The 22,972-nt window shown below is 48.8% G+C and overlaps 1 protein-coding gene across 1 annotated transcript; it reads right to left on the reverse strand.

Moving 5' to 3' along the window:
- Positions 1-18,089: 18,089 nt before the first annotated feature.
- LOC123124835 (low molecular mass early light-inducible protein HV90, chloroplastic-like) lies at positions 18,090-18,846 on the reverse strand. Its single transcript, XM_044545386.1, has one exon. It carries the CDS (start codon positions 18,737-18,739, stop codon positions 18,221-18,223), a length of 519 nt encoding a protein of 172 aa, XP_044401321.1. The 5' UTR covers positions 18,740-18,846; the 3' UTR covers positions 18,090-18,220.
- Between the last annotated feature and the right edge of the window lie 4,126 nt (positions 18,847-22,972).

Raw genomic sequence — 22,972 nt, forward strand, 5'->3', positions numbered from 1 at the left:
CCCGCAAAAAAAATATGTGCTTCCACATAAGTTCATTTATGCACACCAGAATGACTTCCTAAAACACTTATGCTAACGACAATCTGGACTTCTTTGATACCACATGGGTTCAATTTGATTTTCCTTTAGGCATCACCATAGCAGGATATGAAGTGCTCTAGAGCTATGCATATAAGCTAATAGAACAATAAATTTCTTTAACAGGCATTTCCAAAAGGATCCCCTCTAGTTGGGGACATCTCAAAGGCAATCCTCAGTGTAATAGGAGGAGATACTATCAATCAAATTGAGAAGAAATGGATCGGAGTAGGATATGAAAACAACTGTAACAATGCAGGACGTGCACCTGATCCAGACGAACTCACGTTTGGCAGTTTTCGAGGACTTTTCAAACTTAATGTAGCTATCACGACATCCTGTTTTGTGGTAGCTGTGATCATTTACTTGTATCCAAGGAACGAGCAACCTGGACAAAATGGGGAGCAGGCACAAGGAAATGGAGGCGAACAGGCTGGAGGCGAGCAACCTGGCCAAAATGGGGAGCAGGCACAAGGAAATGGAGGCGAGCAGGCTGGAGGAGCGATGGTTCAACAGTCTCCTATGGGGATCCAAGAAGAGACAGGTCAACAAACAAGTGAAAATGCTCGAGGAGGGATGGTTCAACTGTCTCTTGTCAGGGTCAAAGAAGTCATAGGTCAAAAAACAAGTGGCCGTACGCGCGATGGTTCAACTGTCGCTGATACCGGCCGAAGAAGTCTTAGCACATGAGTGGCACCTGTTTCAAGTTCAAGTTGTTTCTAGCTCATTTGAGCTGGTACTGCATAAAGCAGTCTCCAGCTGAATAAATTTCTAGAATGGTAAAGGATTGGCTTGAATTAGCTCGACATACAACAGCTAATTATGTTTATGCCCATACATAAAGTTCAACTTATCCTGGGCATCCAGTTTGTCAGCACTGGTCCCAGTCCGGTCATTGTTCGTAGTAATTTCCGTGTGTATACCCTATTCAAACCTGGTTGAATTGAACCATTTATTCAAGTGTTTGCTACATTCTTTTTATCATGAACTTCAGTCCCGTACAGCTTGTCACATGTTGGCTCCTCGGATGGTTTAGGGATTTAGGGGTTGCCGCAGGTGCGGGCATTGTTTCACAGCAAAAGCAAACATATTTTCGAGTGTATCCATGAATCGACATTCTAACAAACACCTGGCATGCATCGACACATCTGGTTTTGGCTTACTTCAGCTACGCTCAAGTTGGTATTTTCGAAATTGATATTTCACCATATACTAGCATGTAGAACATCCTTGGGAAAACATATCCCAAAATTAGAAAGAGAAGAGGAGTTTTGCGGGGGCTAGACCAAGAGTTCCGGGATTTGGCTCGTACCTCGTGTCGTCACACGGGCGCGGCACGGCGCGGGCTCCGGTCACAGCCGGTTGAACCCTCCTGGAGTACGTCGAAAGGGTGGTTCATTGGGTGGTGGAGCAGAGCACAGCCGGAGAGTCGCTGCAATGTCGGCGGCGCAGGCGACTTCCCCGCCCGCCACTCGCCAAGCGCGCGCGAACAGGAAAATAACTGCGGACACCTTGCGCGGGAGGTGGGACACGTCTGTTTTCTGGGCAAAAAATCTGACGTGGCAAGTTATTTAAAAAGAGAGAGATGAGTGTGGTGATCCAAAGAAGAACCAATGCTAGGCGCGTGAACCTAGGCAAAACATTTAAAGAAAAGAAACCGACCAATACATGAAGAGCTTTAGTTGCTAAATCATTAAATGAAGCAAGCTTAGCAACCATAAGCTAAACACCTATGCATTGGGGAGTATAGTTGCTAAGCTATTTAATGTGCTTAGCACCTCGTCTAAACACCCATGCATTGGCAGCAGCCTTAGAGCAAATCCAAGGCACCCGACCATTTCATGCGCGCGTGTAAGCTTGGATTGAAATGGATACAAAAGTCGTGTCAAGGCGTCGATCTAAACGAACGTGTGTCGATTTTTTTTACCCCGACTCGGCTCTTCGCTGCCCATGCTTTCCCTCCCGTCTCTGGCCCCGGTCCGCGGGCCGGCCCCTCCATTGCTCCTGCTTCTGCGGTGACGTTGGACAAAGATCCCAGCTCAGGCACGCGTGATCTTCCGTACCCGACCCCTGCTGCTACTCCGAGCCCTCTCGCTACAAACAACCTACCCTCGGCTGCATGCTGTACGGCCCCCGTCGCCTCCCTCTTGCCTGATCGCTCCCTGGTTCAACTCTGCTCACTGGAGTCCACCCTTGCCATCTCCTGTTGCTCTCCCCGTGACCGTCTTTTGGAAGGTCACCATTTACACCCTGGGCTGCCACGTCGCTCGCCTGGGTCGACCTCTGCCTTCTCAGTCATACGGCCTCCAATGTTGGACTTATGTGCGTTGGGCATCTTGCCGCTTCCGACTGGTCCGCAACAGCTGATTCAGTTGGCCGCCTGCCTGTCGTCGCAGATGCAGGGTGGGAGCATGCATGCGCCTCTGCCCATCTCGGGCCCGCCCCCACCTGCACACCCGCTCTGCCCGGTTTGTCCTCGCATGCTTGGCCGCAGACGACGACCCCGCTGGACGTATCTGCCGCGGCCTCTGGGCCCATTGCCTTGGTCAACTGCCTTCCCTCCTCTGCATGGAGATCGCGACGCCACTCCATCGGCCTTGCTGCAGATCACGGACCGGACCGGCAGCCAAACCGAGATAGCCAGCCCCTCCACGCCTCGGCTGCCGCCCCATGCAGCTGCTACACATGCACGCCCGTTGGAATCTTATGCCCACGCCCTTCTCGCTACCCCTTTTAGCATGCAGACCCCCTGCCCTCATCGGCACAGAGCAGCCTCCCCTCCCAAACACTTCTCCTCCATGAGGCGCTGCTTCCGGTGTCTGGCTCTCCACCACCAAGTGCGCGCATGCCGTGACCCTCTGCGCTGCCGGAGATGCTGGCGGGTGGGTCACACCCAGCACTCTTGCACGGCTATTTTACCCCCCTTGGCACCCCCCTTAGCCATTCACAACTCACAGGCCGCCATTGCCACCCCTCCTCCAACCACTCAAGCCACCATCGCTCCTACCTCTCCCTCTTCCACGCTTGTCAGCGACCGCCCCCAGACCTCCACCCCTCCCACTTCATCCCTCTCGAGCCCTCCTCCTCCGAAGATGAGCAATAGCTCTCCCCTGCCCGCCAGCCGTCCACCCGTGTGTTTTCCTTCCCTGAGCAAACCGAGGCGGCGGAAGTCGATGACGATAGCCTAGCTGAGGAAGAGGATCCAGACGAGGTCGAGTTCGAGTCGGGGGAAGAGTCCACCGACTCGGATGAGATCCAATCTGTTTTTCCCTCTTCTCCACCTAGGCATCGACGCGACTTCTCGAACGTCTTCATGCCGTTCACCCCCATCGAACACTTCCAGAACCTAGCCTATGCTCTTGTCAACCCACCCCACCCCTCCCCTCAAGCCTGCATCCGCCGTGCGCTCCAATCCGGAGCCGGAAACCCTCCCGTTCTGATTCGGGCCTCGTCCTACGGGGCAGGCCTAGTGGTCTTTGGGTCGGTCTATGAGAGGGAGGTCTCCATCCTTTCCAGCCCGCTAACATGCCCCATCAACACCGTCAGCCTTGTTCGCCACGAGGACACAGAAAATCGCTTTCTCTTTCGCCTTGGCACGGTTTCTGCCCTAAGCATCGAGGACTTCCCGATCGAGTACTGGTTCACCCCCACAATCATCAATTCCATCGTCCCTTTCACCTGCCCAATTCAGATCAATCCAGTCTGCCTCACCGGTGTCGACTACTCCGCGGTTCTTGTCTCTGTCAAGAGTTGCAGCCTTACCCTCACACTATCCCGGTGCATGGTTTCTCCGGCCTTGGCGCCATTGCTTTGGTCCTTGTGATCCATTCCCAAGAGCTCTCACCTGATCCCGCCTTCGCGATGCCGGACTCTGATGATGACAACAATGGCGGGGGCGGCACGGACGGTGGGGACGGCGACTTCCCCAACGGCATGGACCCCAACATGTCCACCCCACCACCCCTCCCACTGATGAGGGCCATGACGACCGGGTAGTTCAGCTGCCCGGCGGCTTCACCATGATGGCGAATCACAAGCCGCTTGTGTGTGCGGTGCCTCTAACTGCCCGCCCCAAGTCGGTGGAGGTCAAGCTCTTCAAAGGCTTCTACGACGTGCGCGTCCAGGGTGCGGGCGGCGAGCGCGGCTTCTACCGCATCCCCATGAACCCGGCCGGCTCGCCCAAGCTCATCGTCGCCAACCTCGCCACCTGCTCCATCGGCTTCCTCGACAGGGTGGCGACGGTGGGGCCTTCCCACACGCCCTTCACGGATGCCGAGGTCATCTGCAATGACTTCCGTGGCCGCGCCTTCACCCTGGGTTGCGACGGCGAAGACCAAGTCATGCAAGACGTGGAGCGCTTCGACAATGGCCTACCACACATCCCAGAAGCGCCGCCGCTGCCTATCGCCGGCGTCGTCCAGGAGGGGCAGCCCGAGCCCCTGCAGCTGTCTCCTCCACCCCTCGGCATGCCCGGCGACCTCCCTCCCCATGCTGCTTCGCCAAAGATCTTCTACACCCGCCGCAGTGCATGTATCAAGGAGGGGGAGAACCCAAACCGCATGACAATGCTCGAGAAGGCCACCATCAGAAAGAAGCTCAAGCTGGAGGGCAAATCGGCTGCCCCGAGCTCGGCGCTCCTGCTGCTGTCGGCTGAGCTGCTGGAGCTCGCTGCGAACGGCGGGCCTCCGCTCCTACGCAAGGACGCCGTGCAGCTGGCCGTTGCCTGCGGCGTCTCCGAGATCGACCTCAACTCGATGCCTGCCAGTGATGATGTGTGAAGGCCCCACGGCCTGCGCTCCGCGGCGGCACCATCCCATGCCCTCCTCCTCACGCAACTACAGCTCCTCTACCAGTTTTAACCGTAGTTTCTTTAGCAGGGCGAGCCGCCGCCATGTCTACCCTCTCGTACCCCGAGTCTGTACCCCCTTTTTTCTGTGTTTCTCTGCCCTTCTCTGTACTGTGCCCCGCTTTTCCTCCTGTAACCGACTGTTCCATCGTTTACGTGTTATGCTATCTCACTGTCTACTCCCTGTCGCTTTTCGGGTTCTCAATGATTAGGGAGCTTTCAATTATCTCATGGAACGTGCGGGGTCTGGGTAGACACAAAAAATGCACGGATGTGAAATCGTCTCTCTCCTCGTCCACTTGCTCGGTCCTCTGTCTTCAAGAATCTGAACTTCAAGAGATCACCCACTTCAAGGCTATCTCGTTTCTTCCCACCAATCTGCGCAATTTCCATCTAATCCCCTCCAATGGTGCCTCGGGTGGGATTGTCACCGCCTGGGATGACATCATTTTTGACTGCTCAAAAATCATCAAAGGGGACTACGCTTTAACTTGCTAGTTTGAATCACGTGCGGACGACCTAGTTTTTGCCGTCACCAATGTCTACGGACCCTGCGACTCTGCCTCCAAGCCTCTCTTCTTACAATCCTTGGTTGATTTGATGCCAACTATTTCCTGCCCTTGGACAATCATCGGTGACTTTAATATTACCCTCCGGCCCTCCGAAAGATCCATGACGCATTTCAGTATGGCCGAGGCTAATCTTTTCGCCTCTGCAATTAACACTCTCCAGCTCCAGGATCTCCCTCTCCTTGATAGGCGCCTTACTTGGTCTAACCAACAAGACATGCCTATCCTGGTTCGGCTCGATAGAGCCCTTGCCAACGTTGCATGGGCTACGACTTTCCCCGACACCTCTCTCTCTTCGATCACTCGTACAACTTCCGACCACGTCCCTATCCGTCTCACCGCTGCTACCACTATCCCTCGATCTACGGTGTTTCGCCTCAATCGCTCCCTGCTCAGCAATCCTCATTTCAAGGAGAAGGTGATGGCTAACTGGAGGAGTGTGGGCACTCGCCATGCCCACCTTGGCTCTGCTGGAGTTCTATCATCGAAGATTAAGCGCACCAGGAACATGGCTAAGAAGTGGATGGCCTCCTGTCGGTCCCCTAAGACCCTAGCCATAAACTGTCGCACCACAATTGATTTTTTTGGACAAATTAGAGGAGGCTCGCCCCCTCTCCCAGCTCGAATCGCACCTTCGAACCCTAGTCAAAGTCACTCTCCATCGACACAATGTTGCCATTGCCGCTTACTAGAGACAACGGGCGAAAATCAAGGACTGCGTTTTCGGCGATGAAAATTCGGCCTACCTGCATGTGTGCGCTTCGGCTCGCCATCGCAAGAATCAAATTAAATCCCTCACTGACAACAATCTGACTTTCACCGCGCACCACGATAAGGAAGCCGTCATTTCTTCATTTCTTCAAAAATCTAATGGGGGTCAGCTCCACCGTCAGCACATCCGTTGACCTTGAAAGTCTTTTGCGCCCGAACTCCATTTCTGCTGCGCAGGCCTCAGACCTCTCGAAGGCCTTTACTCTCGACGAGATTAAGGAGGCCCTTTGGGCAATGAAGGATGACGCGAGCCCAGGCCCTGACGGCTTGGGCCCAGCCTTCTACAAAGCAAACTGGCATATCGTCAAGCTTGACCTCCTTCACTTTCTTGCGGACTTTCACTCTGGCACGGCCGATCTGAAGCGCATCAACCGAGCCCATTTAGTTCTGCTTCCCAAGAAAAGTGACGCCTCTAAGCCTGAAAACTTCCGCCCTATTTCCCTCCAAAATTGCTCCGTTAAGCTCGCTTCCAAGTGTCTTTCCAACCGTGCCATGCCCCTGATCAACCAGATCATCCATTGTGACCAAACTGGCTTTATCCGGGGTCGTGGGATTGCCGAGAACTTTTTGTTCATGCGGCCGTGCTACCTCTTGAGCACTGCGTTGGTTTTCCCTTGAAGAGGAAAGGGTGCTGCAGTAAAGTAGTGTAAGTATTTCCCTCAGTTTTTAAGAACCAAGGTATCAATCCAGTAGGAGACTACGCTCGAGTCCCACGCACCTACACAAACAAATAAGAACCTCGCAACCAACGCGATAAAGGGGTTGTCAATCCCTTCACGGTCACTTACGAGAGTGAGATCTGATAGAGATGATAAGATAATATTTTTGGTATTTTTATGATAAAGAGTAAAAGTAAAGAAAGCAAAATAAACAAAGATAGAAATAGCTTGTTGACGGAAGATTAATATGATGGAAAATAGACCCGGGGGCCATAGGTTTCACTAGTGGCTTCTCTCAAGATAGCATAAGTATTACGGTGGGTAAACGAATTACTGTCGAGCAATTGATAGAATTGAGCATAGTTATGAGAATATCTAGTTATGATCATGTATATAGGCATCACGTCCGTGACAAGTAGACCGACTCCTGCCTGCATCTACTACTATTACTCCACACATCGACCGCTATCCAGCATGCATCTAGAGTATTAAGTTCATAAGAAGAGAGTAACGTTTTAAGCAAGATGACATGATGTAGAGGGATAAACTCATGCAATATGATATAAACCCCATCTTTTTATCCTCGATGGCAACAATACAATACGTGTCGTTTCCCCTGCTGCCACTGGGATCGAGCACCGCAAGATTGAACCCAAAGCTAAGCACTTCTCCCGTTGCAAGAAAGATCAATCTAGTAGGCCAAACCAAACTAATAATTTGAAGAGACTTGCAAAGATAACCAATCATACATAAAAGAATTCAGAGGAGATTCAAATATTGTTCATAGATAATCTTGATCATAAACCCACAATTCATCGGATCTCGACAAACACACCGCAAAAGAAGAGTTACATCAAATAGATCTCCAAGAGAATCGAGGAGAACTTTGTATTGAGATCCAAAGAGAGAGAAGAAGCCATCTAGCTAATAACTATGGACCCGAAGGTCTGAGGTAAACTACTCACACATCATCGGAGAGGCTATGGTGTTGATGTAGAAGCCCTCCGTGATCAGAGCCCCCTCCGGCGGAGCACCGGAAAGGCCCCAAGATGGGATCTCACGGGTATAGAAGGTTGCGGCGATGGAAATAGGGTTTTTGGCTCCTGTTCTGATGGTTTGGGGGTACGTAGGTATATATAGGAGGAAGAAGTAGGTCAGTGGAGCTATGAGGGGCCCACGAGGGTGGAGGGCGCGCCCAGGGGGGTAGGCGCGCCCACTGCCTCGTGGCCTCCTTGTTCGTTTCTTGACGTCCACTCCAAGTCCTCTAGATCACGTTTGTTCCGAAAATCACGTTCCCGAAGGTTTCATTCCGTTTGGACTCCGTTTGATATTCCTTTCCTTCGAAACACTGAAATAGGCAAAAAAACAGCAATTCGGGCTGGGCCTCCGGTTAATAGGTTAGTCCCAAAAATAATATAAAAGTGTATAATAAAGCCCATTGAACATCCAAAACAGAATATATAATAGCATGGAACAATAAAAAATTATAGATACGTTGGAGACGTATCAGGCCGATATTGTCCAAACCTGCTTGAAACGATGCACGCCGGATATTGTTCTCAAACTAGACTTTCATAAAGCCTTTGACTCGGTATCTTGGACCGCCTTGTCATCAATTATGTGTGCCACCCTCTTGGTGTCGTTGGGTAGAGCTCTTGAATTCGTCGGCCAGCTCTGCTATTTTACTAAATGGGAAGCCCGGCCCCTAGTTCCAGTGCCGAAAGGGCCTTCGACAAGGCGACTCTCTCTCCATACCTTTTCATCATCGTCGCCGACATCCTAAAGCGTCTCATTCTACAAGCCTCCGACAATGGTCTGTTGTCCCACCTGCTCGTTAGTAACCAACCTTGCACCGTCTTACAATATGCCGACGACACTCTAATTGTTCTACCCCCCGACGCGGCACAATTACACACTCTCAAACACATCCTTCTCCAGTTCTCTCAGACCACTGGCTTAACCATTAACTTCCACAAAATCACCTTCACGCCTATCCACGTGGACCCGGAGCTAACTCTAAGCCTAGCGGCTATCCTCGGATGTCAGATCGCTACCTTCCCCCAATCCTACCTAGGCCTGCCCTTATCGACCCATAAGCTTAACCTGGCCAATTTCTTTTTCATCATCGACAAGGTCGACAAGCGCTTAGCCGGCTGGTGGGGCCTTCTTTTATCTATCGCTGGTAGGGCTATCCTGGTCCGTTCTGTCCTTCGCGCCCTCCCCATCTATGCTATGAGTGTCCTTCTGCTTCCCGCCGGAACCTTACAGGAGATCGAAAAACGTTGTAGAGCCTTCTTTTGGACTGGCCAAGACTCAGTAACGGGCGGCAAGTGCAAAGTTGCTTGGGATCTTGTTTGCGCACCCTTCACCAATGGGGGCCTTGGTTTCCTCTCTCTCAAGCACATGAACTTGTGCCTGCTTCTTAAACACATCTCTAAGCTTCACGACGACCTGGCCTCCCCGAAACCTTCCTTCTTAATCTCCCGGTTCAGCTAGTCCCCCTTCAAAAATGTAGGCTCCCCTGACCCCATGCACCCTCCTATATGGCGGGACATCATCAAAGGGCTCGATTTCTACCGCTCCATCACCAGAGTTCATCTTGTCAATGGGACTTCCACCTCATTCTGGAATGATCTCTGGCTCCCGCACTCCACCCGAACCCTCGCACAGCAATTCCCGGCGCTTTTCACCCACTCCAACAGAATCCACACCTCCGTGGCACGTGCAATGACTTCGGCCGACCTAACCTTAGACCTTACCCCTCGGCTCTCTTCCACGGCCGAACGCGAGCTTAATGAACTCCGATCCTTGTTGGCTACGGTAAATTTGAATTTGCAGGTTACTAACAGACGAACGATGAGAGAGGCAGGTCACCCGCTGACCACTAAGCGGGCGTATGAGGCAGTTTGGAAGCCCCGGCCTACAGACCCTCTTGCACCGACAATCTGGAGAAACTACGCGCCTAACAAGTGCAGAATTTTTGCCTGGCTCGCCCATAAAGACCGCTTGTTCACCAACGCGCGACGTTTTCGCCGGGGCATTACTACCTCGGCCAAGTGCCCCTTCTACAGTCAAGACGAATCCATCGACCACCTGCTCTTCACCTGTAGGCGGCTCGCCCCTCTCTGGGCGGAGCTGAACAGCTTATGCCACTCCCCGCAGGGGCTCCTTCACGCCTGGGAGGGGGAGCTGACCAATAAAATCAGGTCAACGGTTCTGCTAGCCATTCTGTGGAACATTTGGAAAAGACGCAACGCCAAGGTCTTTCTGAATGAACACCAACAACTACACCACCTTACCAGCTCCACGGTAGATGATCTACGCCTGTGGTCCTATAGATGCAAAAACATTCAAAAGCAAATCAGCATTCGCGACTGGGGCTCCATGTTGTTTCACCTTGCCGGGAGAATTTAGCCTCCAGCTCTCTTTTCTTCCTTTTTGTAATCTCTGCTTCCCCCCCCTCCCTACTCTAACCACCATGTAACTCTGCTCCTTGTAACAACTCTGTGGGTTTTGACAATAAAGTCCAGGCAGGCGTAAGCCCACCATTGACGCGTAAAAAAAACAAAATGGACGGGCGTGACGCCCGCCTACTCCTCCCCGTCCGGTCAGTCGGCGGCACAGCTAGCCCCATTTTCTATCTTTCCCAAAAAACTCCCGCCCGCTCGCGCTCCTGGCCGCTCGCCATGGACGACGTGCCGATCCTCGACGCCGGAGCCGGCCTCACCTCCCTCACCTCTGCTACCTCTTGAGCACTGCGTTGGTTTTCCCTTGAAGAGGAAAGGGTGATGCAGTAAAGCAGCATAAGTATTTCCCTCAGTTTTTGAGAACCAAGGTATCAATCCAGTAGGAGGCCACGCACGAGTCCCTCGCACCTACACAAACAAATGAATCCTCGCGACCAACGCGTTAAGGGGTTGTCAATCCCTACACGGTTACTTACGAGAGTGAGATCTGATAGATATGATAGGATAATATTTTTGGTATTTTTATGATAAAGATGCAAAGTAAAATAAAAGCAAAATAAAAGGCAATGGAATAGCTTGTTGTTGGAAGATTAATATGATGAAAAATAGACCCGGGGGCCATAGGTTTCACTAGTGGCTTCTCTCATGAGCATAAGTATTGCGGTGGGTGAACAAATTACTGTTGAGCAATTGACAGAATTGAGCATAGTTATGAGAATATCTAGGTATGATCATGTATATAGGCATCACGTCCGAGACAAGTAGACCGACTCCTGCCTGCATCTACTACTATTACTCCACACATCGACCACTATCCAACATGCATGTAGAGTATTAAGTTCATAAGAACAGAGTAACGCTTTAAGCAAGATGACATGATGTAGAGGGATAAACTCATGCAATATGACATAAACCCCCATCTTGTTATCCTCGATGGCAACAATACTATACGTGCCTTGCTGCCCCTACTGTCACTGGGAAATGACACCGCAAGATTGAACCCAAAGCTAAGCACTTCTCCCATTGCAAGAAAGATCAATCTAGTAGGCCAAACCAAAATGATAATTCGAAGAGACTTGCAAAGATAACCAATCATACATAAAAGAATTCAGAGAAGATTCAAATATTGTTCATAGATAAACTTGATCATAAACCCTCAATTCATTGGTCTCAACAAACACACCGCAAAAGAAGATTACATCGAATAGATCTCCACAAGAGAGGGGGAGAACATTGTATTGAGATCCAAAAAGAGAAAAGAAGCCATCTAGCTAATAACTATGGACCCGAAGGTCTGAGGTAAACTACTCACACTTCATCGGAGAGGCTATGGTGTTGATGTAGAAGCCCTCTGTGATCGATGCCCCCTCCGGCGGAGCTCCGGAATAGGCCCCAAGATACGATCTCACGGGTACAGAAGGTTGCGGCGGTGGAATTAGGTTTTTGGCTCTGTATCTGGTAGTTTGGGGGTACGTAGGTATATATAGGAGGAAGAAGTACGTCGGTGGACCAACGTGGGGCCCACGAGGGTGGAGGGCGCGCCCTGAGGGGTAGGCACGCCCCCCCTACCTCGTGCCCTCCTGGTAGCTTTCTTGATGTAGGGTCCAAGTCCTCTGGATCACGTTCGTTCATAAAATCACGTTCCCGAAGGTTTCATTCCGTTTGGACTCCGTTTGATATTCTTTTGTGCGAAACTCTGAAATAGGCAAAAAACAGCAATTCTGGGCTCGGCCTCCGGTTAATAGGTTAGTCCCAAAAATAATATAAAAGTGTATAATAAAGCCCAATAATGTCCAAACAGAATATAATATAGCATGGAACAACCAAAAATTATAGATACGTTGGAGACGTATCAAGCATCCCCAAGCTTAATTCCTGCTCGTCCTCGAGTAGGTAAATGATAAAAACAGAATTTTTGATGTGGAACGCTACTTGGCATAATTTCAATGTAATTCTTCTTAATTGTGGTATGAATATTCATATCCGAAAGATTCAAGATAAAAGTTCAATATTGACATAAAAATAATAATACTTCAAGCATACTAACTAAGCAATTATGTCCTCTCAAAATATATGGCCAAAGAAAGTTCATCCCTACAAAATCATATAGTTTAGTCATGCTCCATTTCCATCACACAAGAATGTTCTCATCATGCACAATCCCGATGACAAGCCAAGCAATTGTTTCATACTTTAGTAATCTCAAACTTTTTCAACCTTCACGCAATACATGAGCGTGAGCCATGGACATAACACTATGGGTGGAATAGAATATAATGATGGGGGTTATGTGGAGAAGACAAAAAAGGAGAAAGTCTCACATCAATGAGGCTAATTAATGAGCTATGGAGATGCCCATCGATTGATGTTAATGCAAGGAGTAGGGATTGGCATGCAACGGATGCACTAGAGCTATAAATATACGAAAGCTCAACAAAAGAAACTAAGTGGGTGTGCATCCAACTTGCTTGCTCACGAAGACCTAGGGCATTTGAGGAAGCCCATTGTTGGAATATACAAGCCAAGTTCTATAATGAAGAATTCCCACTAGTATATGAAAGTTACAAAACAAAAGACTCTCTATCATGAAGATTATGGTGCTACTTTGAAGCACAAGTGTGGTAAAAAGGATAGTAACATTGTCCCTTCTCTCTTTTTCTCTCATTTTTTTGGGCCTTCTTCCTTTTTTTATGGCATTTCTCTCTTTTTTTTCCTCACTTGGGACAATGCTCTAGAAAATGATGATCATCACACTTTTATTTATTTACAACTCGATACTAGAACAAAGTATGACTCTATATGAATGCCTCCGGCGGTGTACCGGGATATGCAATGAACCAAGAGTGACATGTATGAAAGAATTATGAATGGTGGCTTTGCCACAAATACGATGTCAACTACATGATCATGCAAAGCAATATGACAATGATGAACGTGTCATGATAAACAAAATGGTGGAAAGTTGCATGGAAATATATCTCGGAATGACTATGGAAATGCCATAATAGGTAGGTATGGTGGCTGTTTTGAGGAAGATATAAGGAGGTTTATGTGTGAAAGAGCGTATCATATCACGGGGTTTGGATGCACCGGCGAAGTTTGCACCAACTCTCAATGTGAGAAAGGGCGATGCACGGCACCGAAGAGGCTAGCAATGATGAAAAGGTGAGAGTGCGTATAATCCATGGACTCAACATTAGTCATAAAGAACTCACATACTTATTGCAAAAATCTACAAGTCATCAAAAACCAAGCACTACGCGCATGCTCCTAGGGGGATAGATTGGTAGGAAAAGACCATCGCTCGTCCCCGACCGCCACTCATAAGGAGGACACTCAAAGAACACCTCATGTTTCAAATTTGTTACATAACGTTTACCATACGTGCATGCTACGGGACTTGCAAACTTCAACACAAGTATTTCTCAAATTCACAATTACTCAACTAGCACAACTTTAATATCACTACCTCCATATCTCAAAACAATCATCAAGCATCAAACTTCTCTTAGTATTCAACACACTCATAAGAAAGTTTTTACTAATCTTGAATACCTAGCATATTAGGATTATTTAAGCAAATTACCATGCTATTTAAGACTCTCAAAATAATCTAAGTGAAGCATGAGAGAATAATAGTTTCTATAAAACGAAAGTTACCACTGTGCTCTAAAAGATATAAGTGAAGTGCTAGAGCAAAAACTATATAACTCAAAAGATATAAGTGAAGCACATAGAGTATTCTAATAATTTCCGAATCATGTGTGTCTCTCTCAAAAGGTGTGTACAGCAAGGATGATTGTGGTAAACTAAAAAGCAAAGACTCAAATCATACAAGACGCTCCAAGCAAAACACATATCATGTGGTGAATAAAAATATAGCTCCAAGTAAAGTTACCGATGGAAGTAGACGAAAGAGGGGATGCCTTCCGGGGCATCCCCAAGCTTTGGCTTTTAGGTGTCCTTAGATTATCTTGGGGTGCCATGGGCATCCCCAAGCTTAGGCTCTTGCCACTCCTTGTTCCATAATCCATCAAATCTTTTACCCAAAACTTGAAAACTTCACAACACAAAACTTAACAGAAAATCTCGTGAGCTCCGTTAGCGAAAGAAAACAAAACACCACTTCAAGGTACTGTAATGAACTCATTCTTTATTTATATTGGTTTCAAACCTACTGTATTCCAACTTCTCTGTGGTTTATAAACTATTTTATTAACCATAGATTCATCAAAATAAGCAAACAACACACGAAAAACAGAATCTGTCAAAAACAGAACAGTCTGTAGTAATCTGTAACTAACGCAAACTTCTGGAACTCCAAAAATTCAGCCAAAATAAGACGACCTAGACAATTTGTTTATTTATCAGCAGCAATTAGAATCAATATTTTATCACGTTCTGGTGATTTTTAACAATTATTTTCATGAACAGAAAGTTTCTGCAATTTTCAGCAAGATCAAATAACTATCATCCAAGAAGATCCTATAGGTTAAACTTGGAATAAACACTAATTAAAACATAAAAATACATCTAACCAGAGTCTAGAACAAATATTTATTCCTAAACAGAAGCAAAAAGCAAAAAACTAAAAATAAAATTGGGTTGCCTCCCAACAAGCGCTATCGTTTAACGCCCCTAGCTAGGCATAAAAGCAAGAATAGATCTAGGTATTGCCATCTTTGGTAGGCAATCCATAAGTGGCTCTCATGATAGATTCATAAGGTAATTTTATTTTCTTTTTAGGGAAGTGTTCCATGCCTTTCCTTAACGGAAATTGGAATATAATATTCCCTTCCTTCATATCAATAATTGCACCGATCGTTCTAAGAAAGGTCTACCAAGAATAATAGGACACGAAGGATTGCAATCTATGTCAAGAACAATAAAATCTACGGGCACATAGTTCCTATTTGCAACAATAAGAACATCATTAATTCTTCCCATAGGTTTCTTAATAGTGGAATCCGCAAGGTGCAAGTTTAGAGAGCAATCATCAAATTCACGGAAACCTAGTAAATTGCATAAAGTCTTTGGAATCGTGGAAACACTAGCACCCAAATCACACAAAGCATATCATTCATGATCTTTTCTTTTAATTTTAATAGTAGGTTCCCACTCATCATAAAGTTTTCTAGGGATAGAAACTTCCAACTCAAGTTTTTCTTCATAAGATTGCATCAAAGCATCAACGATATGTTTAGTAAAAGCTTTATTTTGACTATAAGCATGAGGGAAATTTAGCACGGATTGCAACAAGGAAATACAATCTATCAAAGAGCAATTATCATAATTAAATTCCTTGAAATCCAAAATAGTGGGTTCATTAATATCTAGAGTTTTGATCTCTTCAATCCCACTTTTACCAATTTTTGCATCAAGATCTAAAAACTCTGAATTTTCGGAACGCCTTCTAGGTAAAGGTGGATCATATTCAGTCCCATCATTATCAAGATTCATATTGCTAAACAAAGATTTAATAGGGGACACATCAATAACTTTTTGATCTTCATCTTTATTTTCATAGGAACTAGAAGAACACGCTTTTACAAAGCAATCTTTCTTAGCACGCATCCTAGCGGTTCTTTCTCTTGAGCACTGCGTTGGTTTTTTCCTTGAAGAGGAAAGGGTGATGCAGTAAAGCAGCGTAAGTATTTCCCTTAGTTTTTGAGAACCAAGGTATCAATCCAGTAGGAGGCCACGCACGAGTCCCTCGCACCTACACAAACAAATAAATCCTCGCAACCAACGCGATAAGGGGTTGTCAATCCCTACACGGTCACTTACGAGAGTGAGATCTGATAGATATGATAGGATAATATTTTTGGTATTTTTATGATAAAGATGCAAAGTAAAATAAAAACAAAATAACAGGCAATGGAAATAGCTTGTTGTTGGAAGATTAATATGATGAAAAATAGACCCGGGGGCCATAGGTTTCACTAGTGGCTTCTCTCATGAGCATAAATATTACGGTGGGTGAACAAATTACTATTGAGCAATTGACGGAATTGAGCATAGTTATGAGAATATCTAGGTATGATCATGTATATAGACATCACGTCCGAGACAAGTAGACCGACTCCTGCCTGCATCTACTACTATTACTCCACACATCGACCGCTATCCAGCATGCATGTAGAGTATTAAGTTTATAAGAACAGAGTAACGCTTTAAGCAAGATGACATGGTGTAGAGGGATAAACTCATGCAATATGATATAAACCCCATCTTGTTATCCTCGATGGAAACAATACTATACGTGCCTTGCTGCCCCTACTGTCACTAGGAAAGGACACCGCAAGATTGAACCCAAAGCTAAGCACTTCTCCCATTGCAAGAAAGATCAATCTAGTAGGCCAAACCAAACTGATAATTCGAAGAGACTTGCAAAGATAACCAATCATACATAAAAGAATTCAGAGAAGATTCAAATATTGTTCATAGATAAACTTGATCATAAACCCACAATTCATCGGTCTCAACAAACACACCGCAAAAGAAGATTACATCGAATAGATCTCCATAAGAGAGGGGGAGAACATTGTATTGAGATCCAAAAAGAGAGAAGAAGCCATCTAGCTAATAACTATGGACCCGAAGGTCTGAGGTAAACTACTCACACTTCATCGGAGAGGCTATGGTGTTGATGTAGAAGTCCTCCGTGATCGATGCCCCCTCCGGCGGAGCTCCGGAACAGGCCCCAAGATGGGATCTCACGGGTACAGAAGGTTGCGGCGGTGGAATTAGGTTTTTGGCTCCGTATCTGGTAGTTTGGGGTACGTAGGTATATATAGGAGGAAGAAGTACGTCGGTGGAGCAACGTGGGGCCCACGAGGGTGGAGGCGCGCCCCCTACCTTGTGCCCTCCTGATAGCTTTTTGACGTAGGGTTCAAGTCCTCTGGATCACGTTCGTTCCGAAAATCACGTTCCCGAAGGTTTCATTCCGTTTGGACTCCGTTTGATATTCTTTTTCTGCGAAACTGAAATAGGCAAAAAACAGCAATTCTGGGCTGAGCCTCAGGTTAATATGTTAGTCCCAAAAATAATATAAAAGTGTATAATAAAGCCCAATAATGCCCAAAACAAAATATAATATAGCGTGGAATAATAAAAAAATATAGATACGTTTGAGACGTATCAACCTCCTCCGGCCTTGCCTTCTTCGCCTCCGCCAAAGGCAAGCCCCGCGTCGACCAAGAAGAAGTTGTTGACGGACGAACGACGGGTCGTGCAATTGGCCAAGAGGAAGGGCCAGAGGCACGCGCAGGAATGCAAAGCTTGAAGCTGCGTCCGCCGCCGCCCTAGCCGCCGCCGCACGACAAGAGGAAAACATTGGCAGAGTCATTGCGGCAACAAGGGAGGCCCTGCTCTACCTAGGGTTAAACCCAGGCCAGCACGGGCTTGTCGCCCTTTCCTCGTGTGCCACTGCCAGAGTCGCCGCACACGTTTGTCATGCCGCCGATTTCCGGTTTCCATCCCTACCCGCAAGCCTCCCATTTCTCTAGGGAGTAATATGAATTGAAGGGAGTACTATGTTAATCATGTTTTATATATTTTTTGGATTAAACTTAATGAAAAATTCTTCGAATATTCTACGATAGAAAGATGAATTTATGTCAACATATGGAGTAATAGTGATAATTAAGAAGATTTCGCGTGAGGAAAAAATGAACCGTCTTTAATTAGTACTAAAAAGTTACGAGGATGAATAGTCTTTAATTAATAGTAGTACAAAGAATACAAGGTTGATCAACTCTCATCATTTACATGTCCTACTACTATAGCTAAGTACAGATTGGGCTATCCGGTCGAGACAACAAAGCTAGTTTACACGTTGATAAAGGGCGCGCCAGTGATGATCTCGGTGGCGGCGAGCGCGACGAGTCCGAGCATGGCGAAGCGGCCGTTCCAGAGCTCCGCGTTGGCGTTCATGATGGCGCCGGCTCTACCCTCAGCGCTCTCGCCCTGGAGCAACGGCACCAGCGACGCCACGGACAGCACCGCCACGGTGTAGACGAACCACGCCTGCCCGGTGCCATTGCCGAGCTGCGAGAGGAGCCCGTCGCCACGCCCTGCCTCCACCGCAAGTGCCGTCACGAAGCCCACCATGGCCAGCCGCCCGTTGATGCGCTCCGGGGCAGGGCCGCTGAATGCCAGCGCGTCCCAGATCGAGGTGCTCGCCTTGGGTTTGTTTGACGGTGGTGCGCTCGGGCCCTCGGTCTGTGCCCTGACGACAAGGGCGCGTCGGCCCAGCGTTGGCAGAGACCGGGCCCCAAAGCGGCCGGCCGAGCCGCGCGGCAGGACGGCGGCACCGGCGAAGGAGCTCATGGCCATCATGGTCGCCATTAATCAGCCGCGGACGGAAGGTGCGCGAAAGAACAGAAAAAAGCTACAGATGCTGCAACAGGCAAAGATGGTTGCTAGTAGTACAGTTCTGATTGTTGTTGTGTCGCTGAGTGTTTGCTGATGTATTGTTCCGGGAGAGCGGGCACAATTTATAGTCCGTGCTGCGTGAGAGCCAACCCGTGACGAGCTGCGCGCGGTGGCCGCGGCGGTGCCCACGTCGCGAGCTGCTCCCGGCCGTGAATTACCCTCTACGTGGAGCGACCGAGCGACCACGCGGACGTGGAGGCCAGCGTGCGGACTGAGGAGAGCTTCAGGAAACGCCAAACAGGCTGCCAAGTTGCGAAGCACTCCAGCACCTACGGACCAGAAGCGCAGCACCGTGGGAAATTCGGGCTTTGTTTCTAGCGCGAGCTAATGGAAAGATCTTAGAGAAACACGTGTGTACATACGCGGAAGCGGAGCCTTTGCAGGCAGGAAAGCTCAGGTAAACTTTCTTCTTCGTATTGTGCCATCCCATCATGCATACTTTTTATTTGAGGGAATCATGCGTACTTTCTTGATTTAACGCCTTAAAGATTAAGACCTTACTGTGTTCAAAAAGATATATTAAGACTTGCATATTCTTTTGGTAAACGTTTAGGGACGGTGCGCTGGCCGAAGCTTCGGCCGGTCGGCCGCTACCACGCGCTCCTGTTTTCTCTCCCGCCCCACCCGCTATGACGACGAGCGGCCCCGGCGAGGCGCCGTTTACCCCCCCTTCCCCAGCATCACCCCTTACCACCCCCCCCCCCCGCCCGCCGCAGCCAATCTCGTTGGTGAGATCGTCATCCACCCCACGGCCGGCAATTTCCCCACACGCACGAGCACCTCTTATCCGCAGCTCCGGCTATTCTCCTAGCGCACCGTCTCCAACTCCAGCAATCCCCCAGCTCCGGCAGACGAGCTGCATAACTGCGACGGCGAGGCACACCACACACCCACGACACAGGTGATGCTGGAACCGGCGTCTGATTTTGCTGCAACCGACAAACCCAGAGCTGGAACCGGCACTTAGTTTTGGTGCATCGCCTGGAGTGTTTTCTACGTCGACATTCGCGGTCGCCTCCTTTTGTTGCAAACGACAAGGCAGAAGCTTCTACCGGCAAGATTTTTTGCTACCACGGCGACTGGCGGAAGCAGCGACCAGCAATGGCTTTTCCAGCAAATGATTTTTGTCCCGGCAAAGCCAGAGCTGGAACCAGCTTTTGTTTTTGCTACAACCAGCAAATCCAGAGCTGGAACCAACAACATATTTTGCTGGAATCAAAGGAAGCAGGGGCTTCGATGGATGTACGTGAGAGCTATAACCAGTGCTGAAAAATGCTACTTCCGGCAACCAGGAAAGCTACAACCAGCTTTGAAAAAAGCTTCAACTGGATACGGGGGTAGCTGGAGGTCAGCATCGCGCAGCGGCAAAAAGCTGCAACCGGCGTGGAGGAAAGCTACAACGTGCTTCTAAAAAAGCTTCAAACCGAGAACGGCTAGCTAACAATGGCGAGCAGCGGCGACGGAGCTGCATGGCGCGCGGTGCTGCGACGGCGGGCTGCGACAATGCTGGAACCCTCACCCGGCGATGCTGCAACCAGAGGGAGGGAGACACGCCCGGCCCAGCGGAGCAAGGGACGTCTTTCTTTCGACCAACCCGGTGGAGCTGCATATGGCAAGTGCCCCCGGCGAGCTGCGACGGTGAGAGGCGGCGGCGAGCTGCGATGTGGCGGCCAAGGGCGAGCACGAGCGGCGCCGGCGAGCTGCGACGACGAGATCCTTTTTTCCCTGTCTTTACACGTGCGTGCGGGAGGAAGAAGATGACTTGGTCGCAACAATCTCATCCATTCACGCGTACGCATCCAACGCTCAGCAGCGCACCGGCCCAAGGCGCAGAGTACCGCCCTATTCTTTTTGGCTAAACTCAATTCCTGGCCCCATTGTCGTCCAAGACGCAGCAGGGATTTGGAATGACCACGGGCGACTATTGAAACCGATCCATTGCTCTTGGCGCAAGCTATCCAGAGTGCAGATCAGCCCAGCACCGAGGCCCCGACGCCCCCAAGCGCCAAAACCGCTTGCCCCGGCGCCCCCAGCGCGCCGGGTTCGGCCTGGGTCCGCCGGTGCTGATTTCGGCCCAGGCCGGCGAAAATCGGGCTCCTGGGGCACGAGTGGGCCGTTTTTCGGCGCCGGCGCGAAAAAATCGCCTGGGGAGGCCTCCCTGAAGGCGCGGCTAGAGATGCTCTTATCTTTCGTCGTCGACAGATAATAAAAGAAAACTTTAACGCTTTGAGCTGCTCTAGTTTAAGTGATAATTATTTCAAGGGAAAAGTATATTTTCCGTCCCTCGACTCTTTTAAAAATATAGAAATGATTCCTAAACTTTAAAACCGATAATCTTTAGTTCCTTAATTTTTTAAACTGGATATTTTTAGCCCCTCAACTTTTAAAATCGGATGTGTTTAGTCCCTCATACCGGTTTGGGACACGATTTTGATTAAAACAAGTTTTGACCAGTCTTGTCTCTCTCATCTATCTATAGTGCGGAAATTTCAACAATCAATTGACGAGCAAAGTTTCCCTAAAAAAAATTGACCAGCAAAGTCTGCACGTTCACCTTGCCACCGTCAACGGAACCCCCGTTGTGGGCTGTCCTGCGCGCCTCAACGCACAACAGCTCCCCGGGAGCCTAGCCCGCGAACAGTTTGCCTGCGTCCTCTACATATATCGCCGCCGCCAGCCTCGCACACCTCGTCGAGTCGTCGTATCTAGCTCTCCGTCAAGGCAGCATGCAGTGCCTGCTCCTCGTGACCCTGCATGGCGGCTGCCTCAGTGGACACCACGCGTCAAACGGGACATGTAGACGAGGCCGTGTATGGTACATGCTCCAGGTAGCAACTTGAGGAGGCCAAATTCACTATTTTGTCGTTAGTTTAGCATGATCTGACCATACGTGCAAAAGTTTTTCGGATCTGACCATTTTCCTAACGTTATTGTTTTTGACGGTAAGCTAACACATCCTACCACCAAGGTCTTTGGCGGTAGAACTTACATGCATCGTCATCTTTGATTTTTGCAAAAAAGACCCTACCATCGCCATAGTATATGGCGGTAGGATGTGTTACCCTGCCGCCATAGGCTATGGCGATAGAGTCTTTTTCGCAAAAAATGAATCTTTTATTGCATGCGTGCCCTTATTATACTTATATGCATGTCCCTACCGCCAAAGACCATGGTCGTAGGGTCTTTTTCACACTGAACGGGCATGACGGTGTAAGTAAGTCCTATCGTCAAAGGCCTTGGCGGTAGGATGTGCTAGCCTACCGCCAAAGACAATGACGATAAAAAAAGTGCCAGATTCGAAATACTTTTGCACATAGGGTCAAATTATGCTTAAGTTAAGAAAAAGGGTCAAAACAGTGAATTTGTCCACCTGAGGACGAACGTGAAGGGGGCGGGGATCATGCTTGTGGGTGGATACGAGGATCAGAACACAGGCCCACCAACAGCACACAGCTATTGCGGAGGTCGCTGGCTCGTGCGTCTGCGGCCAAGCAGGCCAGCGCGGCAGCGGCCTCTGCACCTCGGGGGCTCCGCGAGGCTGAGGCTCCTATGCCGAACTGCCTATCCCTGCACTGCACTACCTGCTGCCATAGATGCACCCGCAGCCGCCATTGCTATGCCTGCTCTGGAAGTCGTCGCATTGCCACAACTCACCTCCATCTCACCACATGCTGGAGCACAACCGTTGTCGTCATACCACAAATCGCCGTCGTCTCCAATTGGATGGAGTGTCGGGGAGGTGCAGCCAGCGCCTGTGCCTACGCTCCAGGAAAAGCACGAGGCATGCCTCACCCGTGGGGTTCGTCCCTGGCTGCAGCGCTGCCGGCTATGCTTACCTATATTGTCCGATATCGCTTTCACCATGCCACGTCAGAGCTAAACCTGGTTTGACCGAGGCAGGGACTAAACTTATCCGTTTTTGAAAATTGAGGGACTTGGTTTTGCTGATTTTGAAATTGAGGAATCATCTCAATATTCTTGAAAGAGTTAAGGGACGAACAATATACTTTTCCTTTATTTTAGTATAAGGTCACGGCCGCTTTAGCATAGCAGCCCACAATGCAAAAGTTAGAGCCTTATTCCGGTTAAAAAGAACAGTTGAAGAGCACAAAACACCAAAGAAAGAAGTCCCCCTCTCTCATAAAA

Source organism: Triticum aestivum, chromosome 5D (assembly GCF_018294505.1).
Source record: "Triticum aestivum cultivar Chinese Spring chromosome 5D, IWGSC CS RefSeq v2.1, whole genome shotgun sequence".
Lineage (NCBI taxonomy): Eukaryota > Viridiplantae > Streptophyta > Magnoliopsida > Poales > Poaceae > Triticum > Triticum aestivum.